Source organism: Cheilinus undulatus, linkage group 3, assembly GCF_018320785.1.
Source record: "Cheilinus undulatus linkage group 3, ASM1832078v1, whole genome shotgun sequence".
In the NCBI taxonomy this organism is placed as follows: domain Eukaryota; kingdom Metazoa; phylum Chordata; class Actinopteri; order Labriformes; family Labridae; genus Cheilinus; species Cheilinus undulatus.
In genome coordinates, this window is record NC_054867.1 from 34663900 (window position 1) to 34680303 (window position 16404).

Sequence of the window (16404 nt, forward strand, 5' to 3'; positions counted from 1 at the left end):
GTGTGTGAATATACATACATAGAGTGTGTGTGTGTATATATATATAATTTCATTTACATGTACAGTATATGTATATATTTATATAATGTATGTAAATATATGTATGAATAAATTAAAATATATATATATAAATAAAGATATATATTTATTCATTCATACACTACCATAATATATATATATATAAACATAAATAAGATGTATTTATTTATTTTTTCACACTTATACACACACACATATATTTATTTATCTTTCAACTCTAAAATACATCTCAATTCTAAATATGCATATGTAAATATGTATATACATGGATGTATACATACATATATATGTGAATATATGCATATACCTACACTCGCATGCACACAAATATCTTTCTATCTCTATCCATCCATCCACCTCTCTCTCTCTATGGCTATCAGTTGTTAACTCACTGTGAATAGTGATTACAAATTCTTTGCATATCTTTCACGCTGTGCTCCCTATAATCTTCATTACTCTAACTTCTTCCATATTGTCTATCACACTTAAATCTCTCTCTGGTTAGATATGGGGAGAAGAACAATGCAATCATCTGACGTCATTACCCAGTGTGCACTGAACAACATATGCAGCCTACTTCTGACTGATGTTTTCTTTAATTTCTCAAAATGTAGGAATCTAGAGTATTAATACAACATATTTATACAAACAGTTGTCCTAATCTAATAAAGACAACACAAATGACCTTGGGTTCTTTTTAATAACTGAACAAAATTCATCACAAAGTGATGTTAATATTTGATATAAAACAATAGACAATGTGGTTAGGATGTAAAAAAACCCATCTTGTTTGAGAACAAGATATGAGATTGAAACAAAAATCTAAAATGTTTCTTTTTATGGTTACCTAGTAATAATTTGTGGGATTAGGGTTAAGGAGGGGACCATATGTACAGGGTATTGTCTTATAACAAAATTATTTTGCTAAAATGCATTTTTCAAAGAGATCATTCCTGACAGACTGTCCATTATAACCACAGAAGTAATTCAATGTTGTTAAAATGTAAACTGAAAAATAGCTCAGATTACGTTTGAAAAACATCTTTGTCAATATTTTTGTCTCATTATTACAGACAAAAACAAGTTTGAGTTTGTGTGGACAAGAAAAACATATTTATATTTTTTTTATAAACCCAATAATATCTCATTTTATATCTCCAGGTGTGTTACAGTTCACATATTGATATATCACAATCACTATAGTGAAGACAACATGTACAGCAACAGTTCTTGTTGAACTATATTAAAGGTAGAAGTGGTTCAGGTAGACAATTGCTAAAGAAAAATATTTTAATAACTAACAAATTTATATTCCAGTGCAATTCATGTTGAATTGAATCATTGTTGGTTGGGTTTCTGTCTCAGAAACTTTACTATAGAGATCATTCCAATATTACCCCCTTATATTACCCCTGTATAAAAGAGGAAGTTGGTAAGTGGTCATGGGAAATTCATCAAAATCCTTTACGATCTTCTTCCACCAGGGGGTGCTAAATATCAACCAATGAGCACAAACCATGTGGAAATAATGCAATAAAGCAAAAGTATGAAGGTGACGTCTGAAATGACTACATTAATAAAGGAGTAATAAAACTTATTCAGAATAAGAATTAATTTAAAAAGCATTTAAATAATCAGGAGTCAGATTTTTTATACCTAAAGTAAAAAAGACAATTTCTCCTTTAAGATAAATAAAGTTCCAGTAAACTGACAGCATGCCATCATGAGGAAAATAATGAAGAAAAAACTTGTGTGTCAGTAATGTGTGACTTAATTGGGTTTTACAGTTAGTAGATATATTTTTAAAACTTATCATGGCAGTGAAAGAAAAACTCATTTTCAATGACATTACCCCAAAACGATAAAACCTTGACATGATCCAGAATGAAATAGAAAAACATTTATTTGCCTCATATTTTACAAACACTAGAACATAGTTTAAACACCAAAATGGATTAAAAGTCCCCTGAAGGCTTGTCAAATCCTCCATCAGACATAACCTTTTATCTGAGAGCTGACTATCCAAGTAGACTAGTCCGTTTACAGTGTTTGTGATATTTGACAGTCAACATTACATAGACAGCATCTTCAGGGACCAGTGTGGTAAAACAGTAGATGTAAAACAACTTAGGAACAAGGAAATATTCAATGTTCACATGTGTAGCAGTCCCTTTTCTTCAAAAGACAAAAGTTTGAAATCATAAATTTCTATGTAAAGTAACTGACTGATACTAGATGACATTAAAAAATCTCCAAGGTAATTAGTTTCCCTTTTCCCCTTTTGAATCATGACATAGTTTAATTATTTTCAAACTTCAAAACAATTCAGAAACAATATTAGCAACAAAAAGGTGAAAAACATGTTAATAATTCAAGGAGACTGTCCATTACAATTATCTATTAAATAAAAGCAAAGGCTGTCCAGTGGGATTTAAGTTAAGGCATACGTTTAAAACAAAAGCTCAACTCTGACAGCTCTTTCTTTCACACACGTTTAATTTGCATGATAACAGAATAAATATGCCTGTCATAAGCCTCAGGAATAATGAACAAGAGATCCACTTCAGAGATATTCTCGTTCCTATAGTGTCTGCATGGCCTCCATCAGGCAGCTTGCAGCCACATTTAACCTACTTAATACTAACCTTGAAAGTGGTGTTATCATTAGTCCATTTAACACAGATATTTTTATTCATCTGGAGCAAGGCAAGCGGCGGGAGACCCTACCCTACCCTAATTCAGGCACCTTATTGTCATACTGCGGCGGTGGAGTGATGGGTTCGATGGTCACTGGATTCTGTGTGGGGCTGCGAATTTGGAGGCGGAAATCCTTCAGGTGCAGTTTGTCTGACTTGATCCTCCTGACTCTGAGGGGCCGCAGCAAACGGCTGGCCCGGCTGGTGCTGCGGGTGGGCATGCTGGGGTTATGTGCGAGGCCAGAGGGGTCAGGCTGGGGCTCGGCAGGTTGAGCAGGAGCTTGAGTGGAGTCGTTGAGTGGGGTGTCCTCGTTGGGGTTGCTGGTGGGCTCTGATCCCTCGTTTTCCACCGCAGCGATGATGTCTTCGTAAGAAGGCAGCTGAGAGGTGCTTTGGCGAAGGTTGCTTTGGCGGACTGGGTAATTTCCACTGCCGACAACCTCCTCATAACTTGGCACGTTGTACGCCGTTGGGTCAGGAGCCCTGAAAAAGAAAGAAATAAATAAACTTCAGTCAGAAACCCAGAGTTATATAATATAACAGAGAAAGCAACAATTTGAAGGCTAAGTGCTTCATTCAATCTTTTTAAGACATATTCTAAATCTCAACTAACACCCTGGATAAACATTGGGCTGTTTAGCTTCTTAATGCTCCACAGGGTTAGACCAAGAGTTAACCGTGTCTGTCAGCTGCTCAGCAATTTACATGTGCTTTCACAAAACTGTACTATTACTAAAAGATCCATAAAACAGAATTATGATTATTGATAATCATCCTCTCTATGCTAAACAGGTACCACGTTTGTCTTAGTTGAACACGAGAATCATGTTTGTAACACAGGGGAGAAAGAGTAAGCCTGCACCAAGGCAAAAACAAACCAAGGCTAGAAAATGAAGGCCTAGGGTGCTTACAGTCTGGTTCAAAATAAGACACCAGTGTGGTGTAACACTGGGTAAACAGAACTGAAAACTGCCACCATTGGTGGCTGAAAGAGAAACAATGATGTGAAAAGACTAAACCAAATCACCTTTTTAAACAAGAAACCAAAAAAAATGAGCTAAAACAAGCTTTAAAGACCCAAACAGTTGCAACAACATGAACAGTTACATATATAATATATATATATATATATATATATATATATATGTCTCTTTCATTCAGTGCAATGGAGTATTTTTCAAAGACCCCTCATCTAATTTGTTCCTCATGATCCACAATATCTAAAGTTCAAATTCCATGATTATTATTTGTACTGGTTTCAGTAATTTATGGGGAAAAGTACACATCACAAAAGAAACCCTCGATTTTAAACTATAAGCTCAACAGAGTGAGCAGTGAAAACTACTTCAAAAATAAGAAGTGACTTTCTGTAATTTGCACGTGACCGTAGCTTTGTTGAATACTGATGGACTGTGTTTGTTAATTTTTTCAGCTTTTACACAAAAATCGCAGAGGGTAGGACTATGAATAGATTAGGAAACCAGGATGAATGGATCTGTACGTGTGCCGAATGATGTACAGTGCATTCAGAAAGCACTCAGACCCCCTTCACTGTCTATTTTGTTTCGTTGCAGCTTGATGCTACAGTTGCTTAAATTCATTTTTATTCTCATTAATCTACACTCAGTACCCCATAATGACAACGTGAAAATAATACTTTTAGAAATGTTTGCAAATTTAAGAAAAATAGAAAAATGAAAAGGTCACATTGACGTATTCAGACCCTTTGCAACAACACTTGAAATTTAACTCAGGTTCCTCCCATTTCTCTTGATCATTGCTGAGTAGATGTGATTTAGCCTCTCTATAGACTTGAAAATGGCTGTCCACTGATGGTCCTCATCCAGTCTGACTGAGCTTTAGAGGATTTATTAGAAAGGATGGCAGATAAATCCCACAATCCAAGTGTGCAAATCTTGCTGTGTCATATTCCAAAACACTCAAGGCTGTAATTACTGCAAAATGTGCTGCTGAGTGAAGGATCTGAATACTTGTGCCAATGTCATATTTCAGTTTTTTCTTTTTAATCAAATTGGAAAAAATCTAAAATTCCGTTTTCACTGCATCATTATGGAGGGCTGAGTGTAGATTAATGAGAGAAAAATGAATTTAAATAGTTGTAGCATCAGGCTGCAACAAAACAAAATTAAAAAAGTGCAGGGGGTCTGAATACTTTCTGAATGCTATAACTGCTAGGGTATCCAGTGCCCTATATGTTTTTAGTTTCATTAAAAAAAAAGAATTTAATGTAATTGGTGCTTCAATGTATCTTCTTTGTGATATCCAGGTGAGATGCTGTGAGCAGGTATCGCCAAGTCAGGGATTTCCCATGAAAGTGGCTTCCCGTTACATTTTATATACCGGGGAACCTTACGTTTTTTAGTTATATGTACAGTTAATATCAGAATCTTTCAAATTAAAGTCATAATGGAAAAATCGAAGAAAGCATTTAAGAATTAAACAAAATAAAGATAGAGAAAGTTATAACACACTCTTCCTGTTCTCCTGCCGTATGGTCCATGAAGGGCACTCCTGTCCCTGCTGCCTGCTGGTTGCTCCTGTTGTGCGCCCTCCTCTTGTTCCTCACACCGAGAAAAATGGACAAAAGCAACATGGCCGCCCCGACTCCAACAAGCACCATAGCCACTGATGAAGACTTTGTTCTGTCTTTCTCCTCCTCCGCCTCATCATTGTTACCAGGCACATTGGTGGAGTTTCCAGACATAGTTGGGGAGCCTCCTGATGACTCTCCATCCATGGGTATCACAGTCCACACAATCATGACAATACCCAGGGCGATGAGCCCGACTCCCAGAGCGCACAGGGCATAGTGAGCGCCTGATCCAGTGCCCTCTGAGTTGGCTGATCTGTTAGAGCGATTGTTTTCACCACATATACCCCGGCTTGAACACATCCCTGCAGGATAAACTGAGACAGAGGAACACAGATGAGAGAGAGGAACTACATAGCTGTATCACTGTTATAATAAAAAAAAGAGTTAACAATGCTATGCAGATATGCTGTACTGACATTAAGCAAATCTGCCTCACTTTGGTGAGGAGCACAGTTTTACTTGTTGTAGACACCTAGGACTACTCTGAAGGAGTTACAGGCTTCAGCAGCAAAGATAGGAGAGACTCTGCATACAACAACTGTTGCCTAGGTTCCTCACCAGTCAAGGCTTTATGTGAGAGTGGAAACTGTTGAAAAGACCAAAATTGTGCTTTTTGGCCATCAGATAAGACGCTTTTTTTGATGGACACCAAACACCACATATCACCACAAACACACCGTCCCCAGTGTGAAGCACGGTGGTGGCAGCATCATGCTGAGGGGATGCTTCTCAGTAGCTAGCCCTGGAGAGCTTGTAAAGGTAGAGGGTAAAATAAATGCATCAAAATGTAGGAAAATCCAAGAGACAATCTTATTCAGTCTGCAAGAGAATGCAGCTTGGGAGAAGATATATTTTTCAGCAGGACAATAACCGGAAGCATACAGTGAAAGCTACACAGGAATGGTTTGAACACAACAAGGTGAATGTTCTGGAGCGGCTGAGCCAAAGCCAAGACCTTAATCCAATAGAGAATTTGTGGCTGGACTTGAAAAAGGCTGTTCACACCTGATCCCTGTGCAGCCTGACAGAGCTTGAGCAGTTTTGCTAAGAAGAATGGAGTAAAATTGCAGTGTCCAGATGTGTAAGCCTGATTGAGACCTATCCGCACAGACTCAATGCTGTGATTGCATTTTAAAAATGAATCTACAAAATACTGACTTAGAGGAGATGAATATTGAATTTTTTTTAGTTCAATGACATGACTTTGTAAAAATCTGTCTTCACTGTAAAACAGATTGTTTTGGATTTTGGTGGAACCTCCTTACCAACTTAATAATTACAAGAAAATGCATCATTGTTCTTGACTGGCTAATTATTTTTCTTTTACAGCACAAGCACTCTACTGTAGTCTTCATTTCAAATGAGTAATGGGTGTCACTGCATGGCCTTGTAATCTGCTGATTATTTGGGCTGAATTAATGTAACCCACCAATGACCAATGACCCAGATGTAGCATTATAGATGTATCAATTCTAAAAAACTAACTTTAAGTTTCTTATGAAATTAATGAAACCAGAGTTTTCAATGAAAATATTAAATTATTTTTTTCTTAGGTTATAAGTATTGCAACTATGGTGCTATTTCTGTTCAGTCTTTAAATGCAATTATGTGATGACATAAGTAAGATTAATTTCTGTCTAAAGTCAAGCTCAAAAATAAAATTTTGTCTCAAAGAGCTTCTCAGGTTGGATAAAAAACATGCTTTATACCAAAACATTGTCCCATTCAGTAAATGTCTCTCTCCATTTCCCCAGCATGACAAGAATCAAGTTACAAAACTGAGAAGTGTTTCACCCCTGAGATGTTTAAGGCTTCATTGTGAGTCATGGCTGAATTTCTGAATCAACTGTTCATAGTCACTGAATTTATGGGTAACTTTATGGTTTGTGTACCCTTTAAACAGTACAAAACGCTGACATTGCTTCATCTGTGAGCAAGAAAGAGAGAGAGAGCAGAGGAACAAGTTTTCCTAAAACATTTGGTGAGCAAACAAGTTTTGAGAAAACAACAAGTGCAGTTGTGAGTCCGCACATGCCTCGACATGACAGACATGCCCTGAGAGCCAGTACAGTATCAGTCAGAGGAACGACTCGCTCTCAGAAAAAGGAGTGAAACTAAAAATGGTCATTGTTTTTTTATGATGGTAGTTGGCAGCATATCTGTAATTCATTCTAGTATATTACACAACATTAGATATGAAACACTGGCAGAGTTGGTAGCCTGCCAAATGACTACTCCAGTTTCACTAATGTTTGGGGATTTAGTGCTTCTTTAAGGCAAATCATTTTAACAGAAGTGGTGCTATTTGTGTATATTTTATACTTTATATAATGAGTAAAATATCTGATGCTTCATTATATAATGTAAAGGATGAAAAGTTTCATTCTTTTTAAACTTTTTGCAGCGTTCATTGGGTACCAACCCACCAGTGTGGCAGTCATCTATACTGTAAAGCATTGCCTCATTTAAAATCAATCCTCTGAAGCCCTTGCAAAAAGATTGTTGAATTAAATAATGATCAAAAAATGTCATCCTGCAGGAAGGGAAGGTTATCTATAGAAACACAGTGGACTGACAGCAAAAACACCACAGCTGGTCAGCAGCTGGTCTGAAACAAAATACCATAAAGTACACTGAAGATTGATTAAGTTCATTTTCATTTATTCTCAAATGAATTTGTTTAGCATAGTACCAGCAATAATTACAACAGTTTAATTATTAAGATAACTAATGTACACGTTTTAAGATTTTGGTCCAAGATGCCTCAAAATCAATAAAGCTGTAAAAGAGAGGGTGACACTGATCACTGATGGTTAGTGTTAGACTTCAATCTTACATCTCTGTGAAAAAGCAATTAACAGGTCAATGTAATGGTGAGGTATCTACTGCATATAAACTGAATTCAAAGCAAAATAAAAAATAAACATACTTTAATATGCCAACAAAGTGCAGAAACTCTTTCTACTGCATCTCCATTTCAGTGAGTCTCCTCTCCTGATTTCTTTATCTCTACATTCATGTTTACCATCTTAACTGTTGGACTTTGCAATCTTTCATTAAACAAACATCAAACCCAACACAGGTCTACACTTTAACTGTCTCTGACTCAAGGAATTCAGCGCCTCTCCAATTACATAATTTCCTGAGCTCCTGTCTTCCAGGTGTGCGTAAGGTAACACTAACATTAAATAACTTTACTGTGTTACAACATCACCTCACTGCATGCCTGAAGTCTAAAGTGATGGACTTAGCTCAGTAATACAAGAGCTGATTCTGAAACACAGACAGATATTTTGCATGAAGCATCACCTGCTGATCTACACCCAGGAAGGAATAGACAGATATATAAACTAGTGTAGCTTTCCTCTATGACTAAAAGGTAAGAATGCCACCCATAACAATTAGGTAGTCAAACTTTAGTCCAAAGCACACCCTGCAATTAAGCTAATGCTGCCTTGTTCTGACACTGGAAATGACAGGAGGGGCAGAAGGCTGGACTGATGTTCATTAACTGTAGGGAACTGAAAATGATATGATTCAAAGAGTACAGATGGATGATAATAGGCTGACTAAATGTAGAATATATTATTAGAAAAAAATAATCATTAAAGTGTTTCCAGCAACATGACATTTTTCTGCTGTATGTTGTTCAAACTATTTAAAGGATCCAGATTAACCTGACAAACCTAATTCTCATTATGCTGAAAAATCTTCCATTCATTACAGAGATTTCTAAGAGCACTGCTCTTTCAAACAGGGTTGTGCTTGGAGAATCTAGGCTATACAGCGTAACGGATGGTATAACTTCTTTAAGTAATTTAGGGAGTTTAAGGTAAAATGGGCCAAAAAGCTAACCTTGCAAAACAGATGGATACACCCATTTCCTTGTTTTTCACTGGCGGTTAGAGCATGGATACTGCTAAAGCGTACGTTTTATCAGAACTTGACAACGTTTCTTCGTTAAAAGAACAAAGAACAGCAGTGAGTTGTTTTCTTTTCAAAAACGAAAAGTTGAGTTACACATCTATAGTCGCCATGTTTCACGTTATTCCCCGGTAGCTGTGCACACGCAGCTTGATAGCTGCTATGTCACGTGTTTTGTTGCTCTTATTGGCCTGTGGAGATGTGGCAGGCAGAATGTTCATCCAATCACACTCCAAGTTTGTTTTCGAAGCCTCTGCCTTTTCTCAAACGCTTCCTATTGAAGCTTTCCCAGATGGATGTGTGAAACACACACATCCATCTGGCGTGTCAGGTTACCAAAAAGCAATGTTGGCTCAATTCTATGTTGTATTGAAAATGTTGTGTTTTATTTGCCCAGAAAGCCTCTGTGTTTGGCACTATTATGTAATGCTAGCTTCAGCTACCTGCTACATGCTCTTACACCTTAGCATATCGCAACAGAAATTACTGGAGGCTAATGCCACAACTACTGCCAAGTACCTCATACAACCTTAATTCAAAAATACCAAAATATCCCTTTTACAGTCTCATCGTCTTGCAAAGCTTCAAGCTTAAGCCCTTGTTCCAGGTAAGAGGGGAGGTGCTTATAATCAAGGAAACTTTTGTCATATTAAAAAAAAAACATATACAAAATTTGAATGAGCACACTGAAAAAGTTATTAAATTCTTAAACAACAAGAAAAAGGCTCTCTTTTTACCAACAGTCAAGAGTGAACTTAGAAAACAGGTGTACATTTCAAATATTTAATAGGGGAAACCATCTGATTTACACTGATTGTGTTATGTTGCATGTTGTGAAATATCATTAGTTTGAAAATAAAAGCTCTGACATAATGTCAAAGTCTCTGTTATTATCTTTATGAAATTATTCACAAAATCATGACAGGCCACAACCATACCTCTCTCTGAGCCCTGTAGTGCTGTACATAAATGATTTGAATGTACATGAAGAAGGAAGCGTGCCTCCAGATCAGTACTGATATACTGCATTTCCCCTTGATGGTGAGATAGTGGAACAAGACTGTGAGAAAAAACAGCAAATCACTGCATCCAAATGTAGGTACACTGCAGTGTTCATTTGGTTGACTAAAACTATGACCAAAACTGTTTGTCGACAAACTTTTATTTATATTTTTATTTCTATTTAAATTTTATAGACTAAGACTAACCAAAATTAGATCTTTGATCTTTAACTAAAACTGACAAAAAGTAAGTTTAGTTTTTGTCAGGATGACTAAAATGAGACTAAAATGTCATTTAGCTTTCGTCAGACATTCAAAATCCATGATATGTCTCCACTGTGAGCAAATCACTTCTGCCTTTCAGCTGTAGAAAGCAGGGATCCCAGGTTTGGCAGAGTGCAGAGAACACACTACCATGGTTTGGTTTGCAGATCCAGGCAAGACAATAAATGCTTGAACTAAAACATAAAGCTTAAAATGTGAGGACCTTTTTATGGCCTAAAGCTAGACTACAATATTTTTGAGTTTTCAATGACTAAAACTAAAAAGAGAAGAAATGACTCAGATGTGACTAAAACTAAAATGCCTGTAATCTAAAGACAAAGACTGAGGGTTATATTAAAAACAGCTGTCTGCATTAACACTTACACTCTTTTATCATCACAGTCTCTAATTTAAAATCAATATAAGTCAAAATGTTTATGTTTTACCTAAGCACAAGTCTGCCTCAGTGGAAAAGATCAGTGGTTCCCAACTTTTTTTTTTCTTGGAGCACCCCAAACTTGAAACTGTGAAAAGCTGAGTCCCTCCAGGACCTGCACCCAACAATAAATAACATTAATTTAACATTAATGACTTCAATTACAAACTTTAACACTGATCAATGACTCTTTTATGGTATACATTTATTTGTTTATTAATTTATTGCTACATCCAAATAAATCATCCATTCTTACCAAAAGACCATTTTTCAAACTACCTATTAAGTGTTTTCATGATTTACTCCGGGGGGACCCAGGCCCCAGGTTGGGAACCATTGGATTTTTGTCAGTATCTGATATGTCAGTATTTCCAAATTCTTTTTAGCCAATGTTATATAAATGTAATTAAAACTTCCTTTAAGCACAACGTTTAAGAATGAACAAAGAAAGAAACCTCAGTTCTTATATCAAACTTAATTTAAGCAATGAAATGAAAAAGAAAAAAGACTTCAGCTGATGTAGGACTGTTGGTCATGCCTAAAACTTATGCATGTGGCAATATTTACCGGCAGATATTTAGCCTAATGCTGATAAATTGATTGTAAATACCTGCAGAAATGTTCATATCTGCCAACAACTAAAGGTTGATATGGAGGTGATATCGATACAGATTATGGCTTGTGCATAAGACCAACAACCAATATTTGGAATAAATATGCATTTGTTCTGACAAATAAAATGTACTCAGTGTGACCTTTTCCCCACACTGCTCTACCACAGCCACAGCACTTACTAGGGAAGTGAGTTTGGTGGTGAAACATTAAAGTTTTAGATCAGGTGTGTCATACAGCCCAGCCAGCGTCAGAGTTCATCTGACCTGAAATGTATTTTCTGTGACATTACATTTTGAAAAATGATTGCATTATATTTTCATTACTTTATAAAATTAAGCATAATTGAAGTAAAATACCAACACAAATATCAATCACATGTCATGACATTACTACATCTGGCAGGTTAAATGAAGCCAAACTGTTGCCCAAATGAGAAACTGTACTGAGCAACACAGAAGCAGCAGGAAACAGGAAGTGATGCTGTACACTTCCTGTGTCAACCCCATCCAGGCCTCAGTGTCGACTGGCTGGTAATCATGTGACATCAGGCCAGTCAGATATTGTGGGCAGGACGTTAGATGAAACTTTAGAGCAGGGGTTCTCAATGTTGGGGTTGGGACCCCCTTGGGGGTTGCGAGACACTGAGAGGGGGTCGCCAGATGCCTTAAAAAAATAATGAATATTTTTAAAAATTATATCAAACTGTATATTTTAGCAATTTCAATGAAATATAAGAATGAAATTATTAAAATACAAAATGATGACATTTTATCAGTAGCATTCTTAATAACTGTTCCCTCATTTGGGAGCTGCAGAGCACGTCAAACTGTTATTGGGTTTTTAGATTGAAAATACACTGCCTGGAAAAAAAAAAAAGGCGCCACCGAAAAAAGGTCACACACTCTAATTTTTCATTGGACCGCCTTTAGCTTTGATTACAGCACGCATTTGCTGTGGCATTGTTTCGATAAGCTTCTGCAATGTCACAAGATTTATTTCCATCCAGTGTTGCATTAATTTTTCACCAAGATCTAGTATTGATGATGGGAGAGTCTGACCACTGCGTAAAGCCTTCTCCAGCACATCCCAAAGATTCTCAATGGGGTTAAGGTCTGGACTCTGTGGTGGCCAATCCATGTGTGAAAATGATGTCTCATGCTCCCTGAACCACTCTTTCACGACTTGAGCCTGATGAATCCTGGCACTGTCATCTTGGAATATGCCCGTGCCATTAGGGAAGAAAAAATCCATTGATGGAATAACCTGGTCATTCAGTATTTTCAGGTAGTCAGCTGACCTCATTCTTTGGGCATATTATGTTGCTGAACCTAGACCTGACCAACTGCAGCAACCCCAGATCATAGCACTGCCCCCACAGGCTTGTACAGTAGGCACTAGGCATGATGGGTGCATCACTTCACCTGCCTCTCTTCTTACCCTGATGCGCCCATCACTCTGGACTCATCAGACCACATGACCTTCTTCCATTCCTCCAGAGTCCAATATTTATGCTCCCTAGCAAACTGAAGCCTTTTTTCCAGTTAGCCTTGCTGATAAGTGCTTTTCTTAAGGCTACACAGCTGTTCAGTCCCAATCCCTTGAGTTCCCTTCGCATTGTGCGTGTGGAAATGCTCTTACTTTCACTATTAAACATACCCCTGAGTTCTACTGTTGCTTTTCTTCGATTTGATTTAGCCAAACGTTTAAGTGATCGCTGATCACAATCATTCAGGATTGTTTTCGGACCACATTTCTTCCTGGAAGACAATGGTTCCCCACTATCCTTCCAGTTTTTAATAATGTGTTGGACAGTTCTTAACCCAGTTTTAGTAGTTTCTGCAATCTCCATAGATGTTTTCTCTGCTTGATGCATGCCAATGATTTGACCCTTCTTAAACAGACTAGCATCTTTTCCACGACCACAGGATGTGTCTTTGGACTTGGTTGTTTAAGAAATGAGAAGTTACTCATCGCATCAGCTGGGGTTAAATAACTTGTTGCCAGCTGAAAGATAATCGCCCATGCAGTAATTATCCAATAGGAGGCTTGTACCTATTTGCTTAGTTAAATCCAGGTGGCGACTTTTTTTTTGGCCAGGCAGTGTATATCTGTGCCACTTTTTAACCACTTTCCCTACCCAATTTTGCCACTATCATTGGCAACTCTTCATCAATTTTTGCACACTTTGGACCCATTTTTGCCACTTCTTTCCTCACTTTTGACACTTTACACTAATTCTGCCTGATTTTAACCAGTTTTAATTACTTTTTTTTTTTAACATTTTTTTAACAAGTTGTTTACACTTTTTTGACAATTTTTGTCTATTGTTGCTTCCGTTGACCTATTATCTGCACTATTAGCCCTTTTTTTACACTTTTGATGCCCATGTTTGCCCATTTTAACCACATTCCACTATTTGTGATGCCTGTTTTTACCAGTTTAACCAATATCTGCCAAATTTTGCATATTTGTCTGCCACAGTTAACCCATTTTTGCCAGTTCCTAATTTTTTTTCCACTTTTAAATCCCATTTCACCAAATTTGCCACGTTTTTGCCACATTAACCCATTATCTATCCCATTTCTGCTACTTTTAAAATCCCATTTCACCATTTTTCCCATCATTTTTTTTGCCATTTTTAACCCATTTTAGCACTTTTTTAACCCACTTTAATTCTGTTTTCAATAAATTGGCTTACATTTTTAAGAAGAAGATACTAAAGCACAAATGAATAAGAAAATCTTTTTGGGATATTTGTTGCTTTGGTAAGATGGTTAAATGTATGGATATCACAGTTTAAAGGGATACTTCAACATCTTGGCAAATTCGCTAATTGCCATAATTCCTAAAGTCTTAGTAGGAGATCCTGGTCTCTGGCACCTTTATTTTGGGAGTCGCAGGCTGAAAAGGTTGAGAGCCAAGTGCTTTAGAGAGTGCAAAAGTCAGAGAAGACACATCCGGCAGCAGCACACCTTTTAGGTAATTAATTCCATCAATTATCTGTAAAATAAAATGTCCGCTAAATTCCAAAGATCTGCATGAATAAATGGACAGACCAACAAAAAGTCCACCCTTAGCCTATTCAAATATGCTAATAATGAACTGCATCCTTTAGCAGCACAGATATCAAACGTGCTCTAGATTAGTGGTTCCCAACCTCTTTTCTTATGAGATCTCCTATTTAAATCATAGTGGAGCTGAGGGCCCCCAGGACCCACATGGACCAAAGATGATACATAACTTATATGAAGTTTATTTGTGTTTTTTTAATGATACATTTTTGGGGTTTTATGCCTTTAACTGACAGAGGAGGACAGTGGATCGAGTAAGAAGCCGGGATGAAGGAGTCACAGGCTGGACTTGAACCAGGCAGACACATACATGGGGTGCCATCTGTGCCACATTTTAACAGTTTTTGTGGTTCGAAACCAAACAAAATAGCCCCACATGTAAGTTTTCTAGAGACCTTTGCATGAATGATTCCTAAGTGTTTTATCAGGATCTCAGTTAGTATGAAAAAAACTAATACTGACAACCTCAAAGAAGACAGAGCCTCACGCCCCCTGAAATCTCAGGCGCCCCCAAGGGGGTCCCAAACTCCAGGTTAGGAAACCAATGCTCTAGATGACCGACATGGAGTCTATCACAGTGATAGCCAATCAAAAACGTAGATAAAGATGACAGTGTTAGTTTCTACATGCTTGCTTTCTGTGTCATATCTGATGGCTGCCACTTTCCTCCTTGTACATTAGAATCCACATATACCTTGTTGTTGCAGGATGGTGTCACATGGGTGTGTACTGTTGAACATCAGAGCTCCTCTAGTATTAAAAAAGCTGCCCCTCCTGTTATGAACATAGGGCTAATTGATACTTCTACCAGGCTGCTGTATGAGTAACGTGTCCTACTAAATCTGGGAAAACTAATGGTGCTGCAAAGTGCTGAAAATCATCAATTAGTGTGCCCGTCCTTCTAGTTTGTAACGTAGTGAAGAAAGTCCCAACATTAAACGAGAGTTCATCTTCGAGGCACAATAAGATCCAATGACTGCACGGTTCAAAGAGAAAATTTTACAACCACAAACTACACGCTTTGGTCACAGTGAAGCTTGTCTCGGTGTTTCGTGGTTAAGGGAATCTAGAGGCCTTACCTTTTCGCCGCTCAGTGTCCAAGGACTTCCCTCTTCATCGGGGAGTTACCTGAATCACGCAGGTGTTTTCAGGAAGATCAAAGAGCAAGGAGGCATACACGTTCAAACCGCACGAGCCCAGTCACTCTGATCAGCGTCTAAAAAGCACAGAGGAAGCGACTGATTTCTAAAGAAAGGCAAAGAAATTAACGCCAAATAAAAGAATAGTTTTTAACGGGAGTTTGTTCAAACTCCAGGCGTAGTGAAACCTCTCCCCGGCTGTCAGTGTTTGACCTGTTTCCGCTCGGTCCTAGCGCTGCCCAGGTACACTTCCTCTCCAGGGACGCATTAGTGGGATAAGGACACACACGGAAATAGTTTGACAGAATAAAATTGATGATGAATGAAATATTACGATTTTGAATGGCTGATGTAAGATACAGCAGGAAAGGTTAAAACAAGATAAAATACCCTAGACACTCAACTCACCGTCATGCAGAAAATATAGAAAAAAAATAAAAGCTTGAACTACACCTTTCTTTAAAAAGGAAAAAAAAATCAACAGTGTTCTTTGTTGACTATCAATAATTGTTAAATGAATCAACCTGCCATTTCAACTTAAAGTAGCATAAATAGATTTATATTAAAAAAAAAAATCATTACAGTACGGAAGCCCATTTCCACCA

General features: G+C 37.4%; 1 protein-coding gene across 1 annotated transcript; it reads right to left on the reverse strand.

Annotated features, from left to right (window-relative positions):
* Positions 1–1924: 1924 nt before the first annotated feature.
* tmem51b (transmembrane protein 51b) lies at positions 1925–16020 on the reverse strand. The gene is made up of 3 exons (XM_041777968.1): positions 15740–16020; positions 5228–5663; positions 1925–3218 (listed from the first exon to the last, which is right to left on the reverse strand). Exons 2-3 carry the CDS (start codon positions 5647–5649, stop codon positions 2768–2770), a joined length of 873 nt encoding a protein of 290 aa, XP_041633902.1. The 5' UTR covers positions 5650–5663; positions 15740–16020; the 3' UTR covers positions 1925–2767.
* Between the last annotated feature and the right edge of the window lie 384 nt (positions 16021–16404).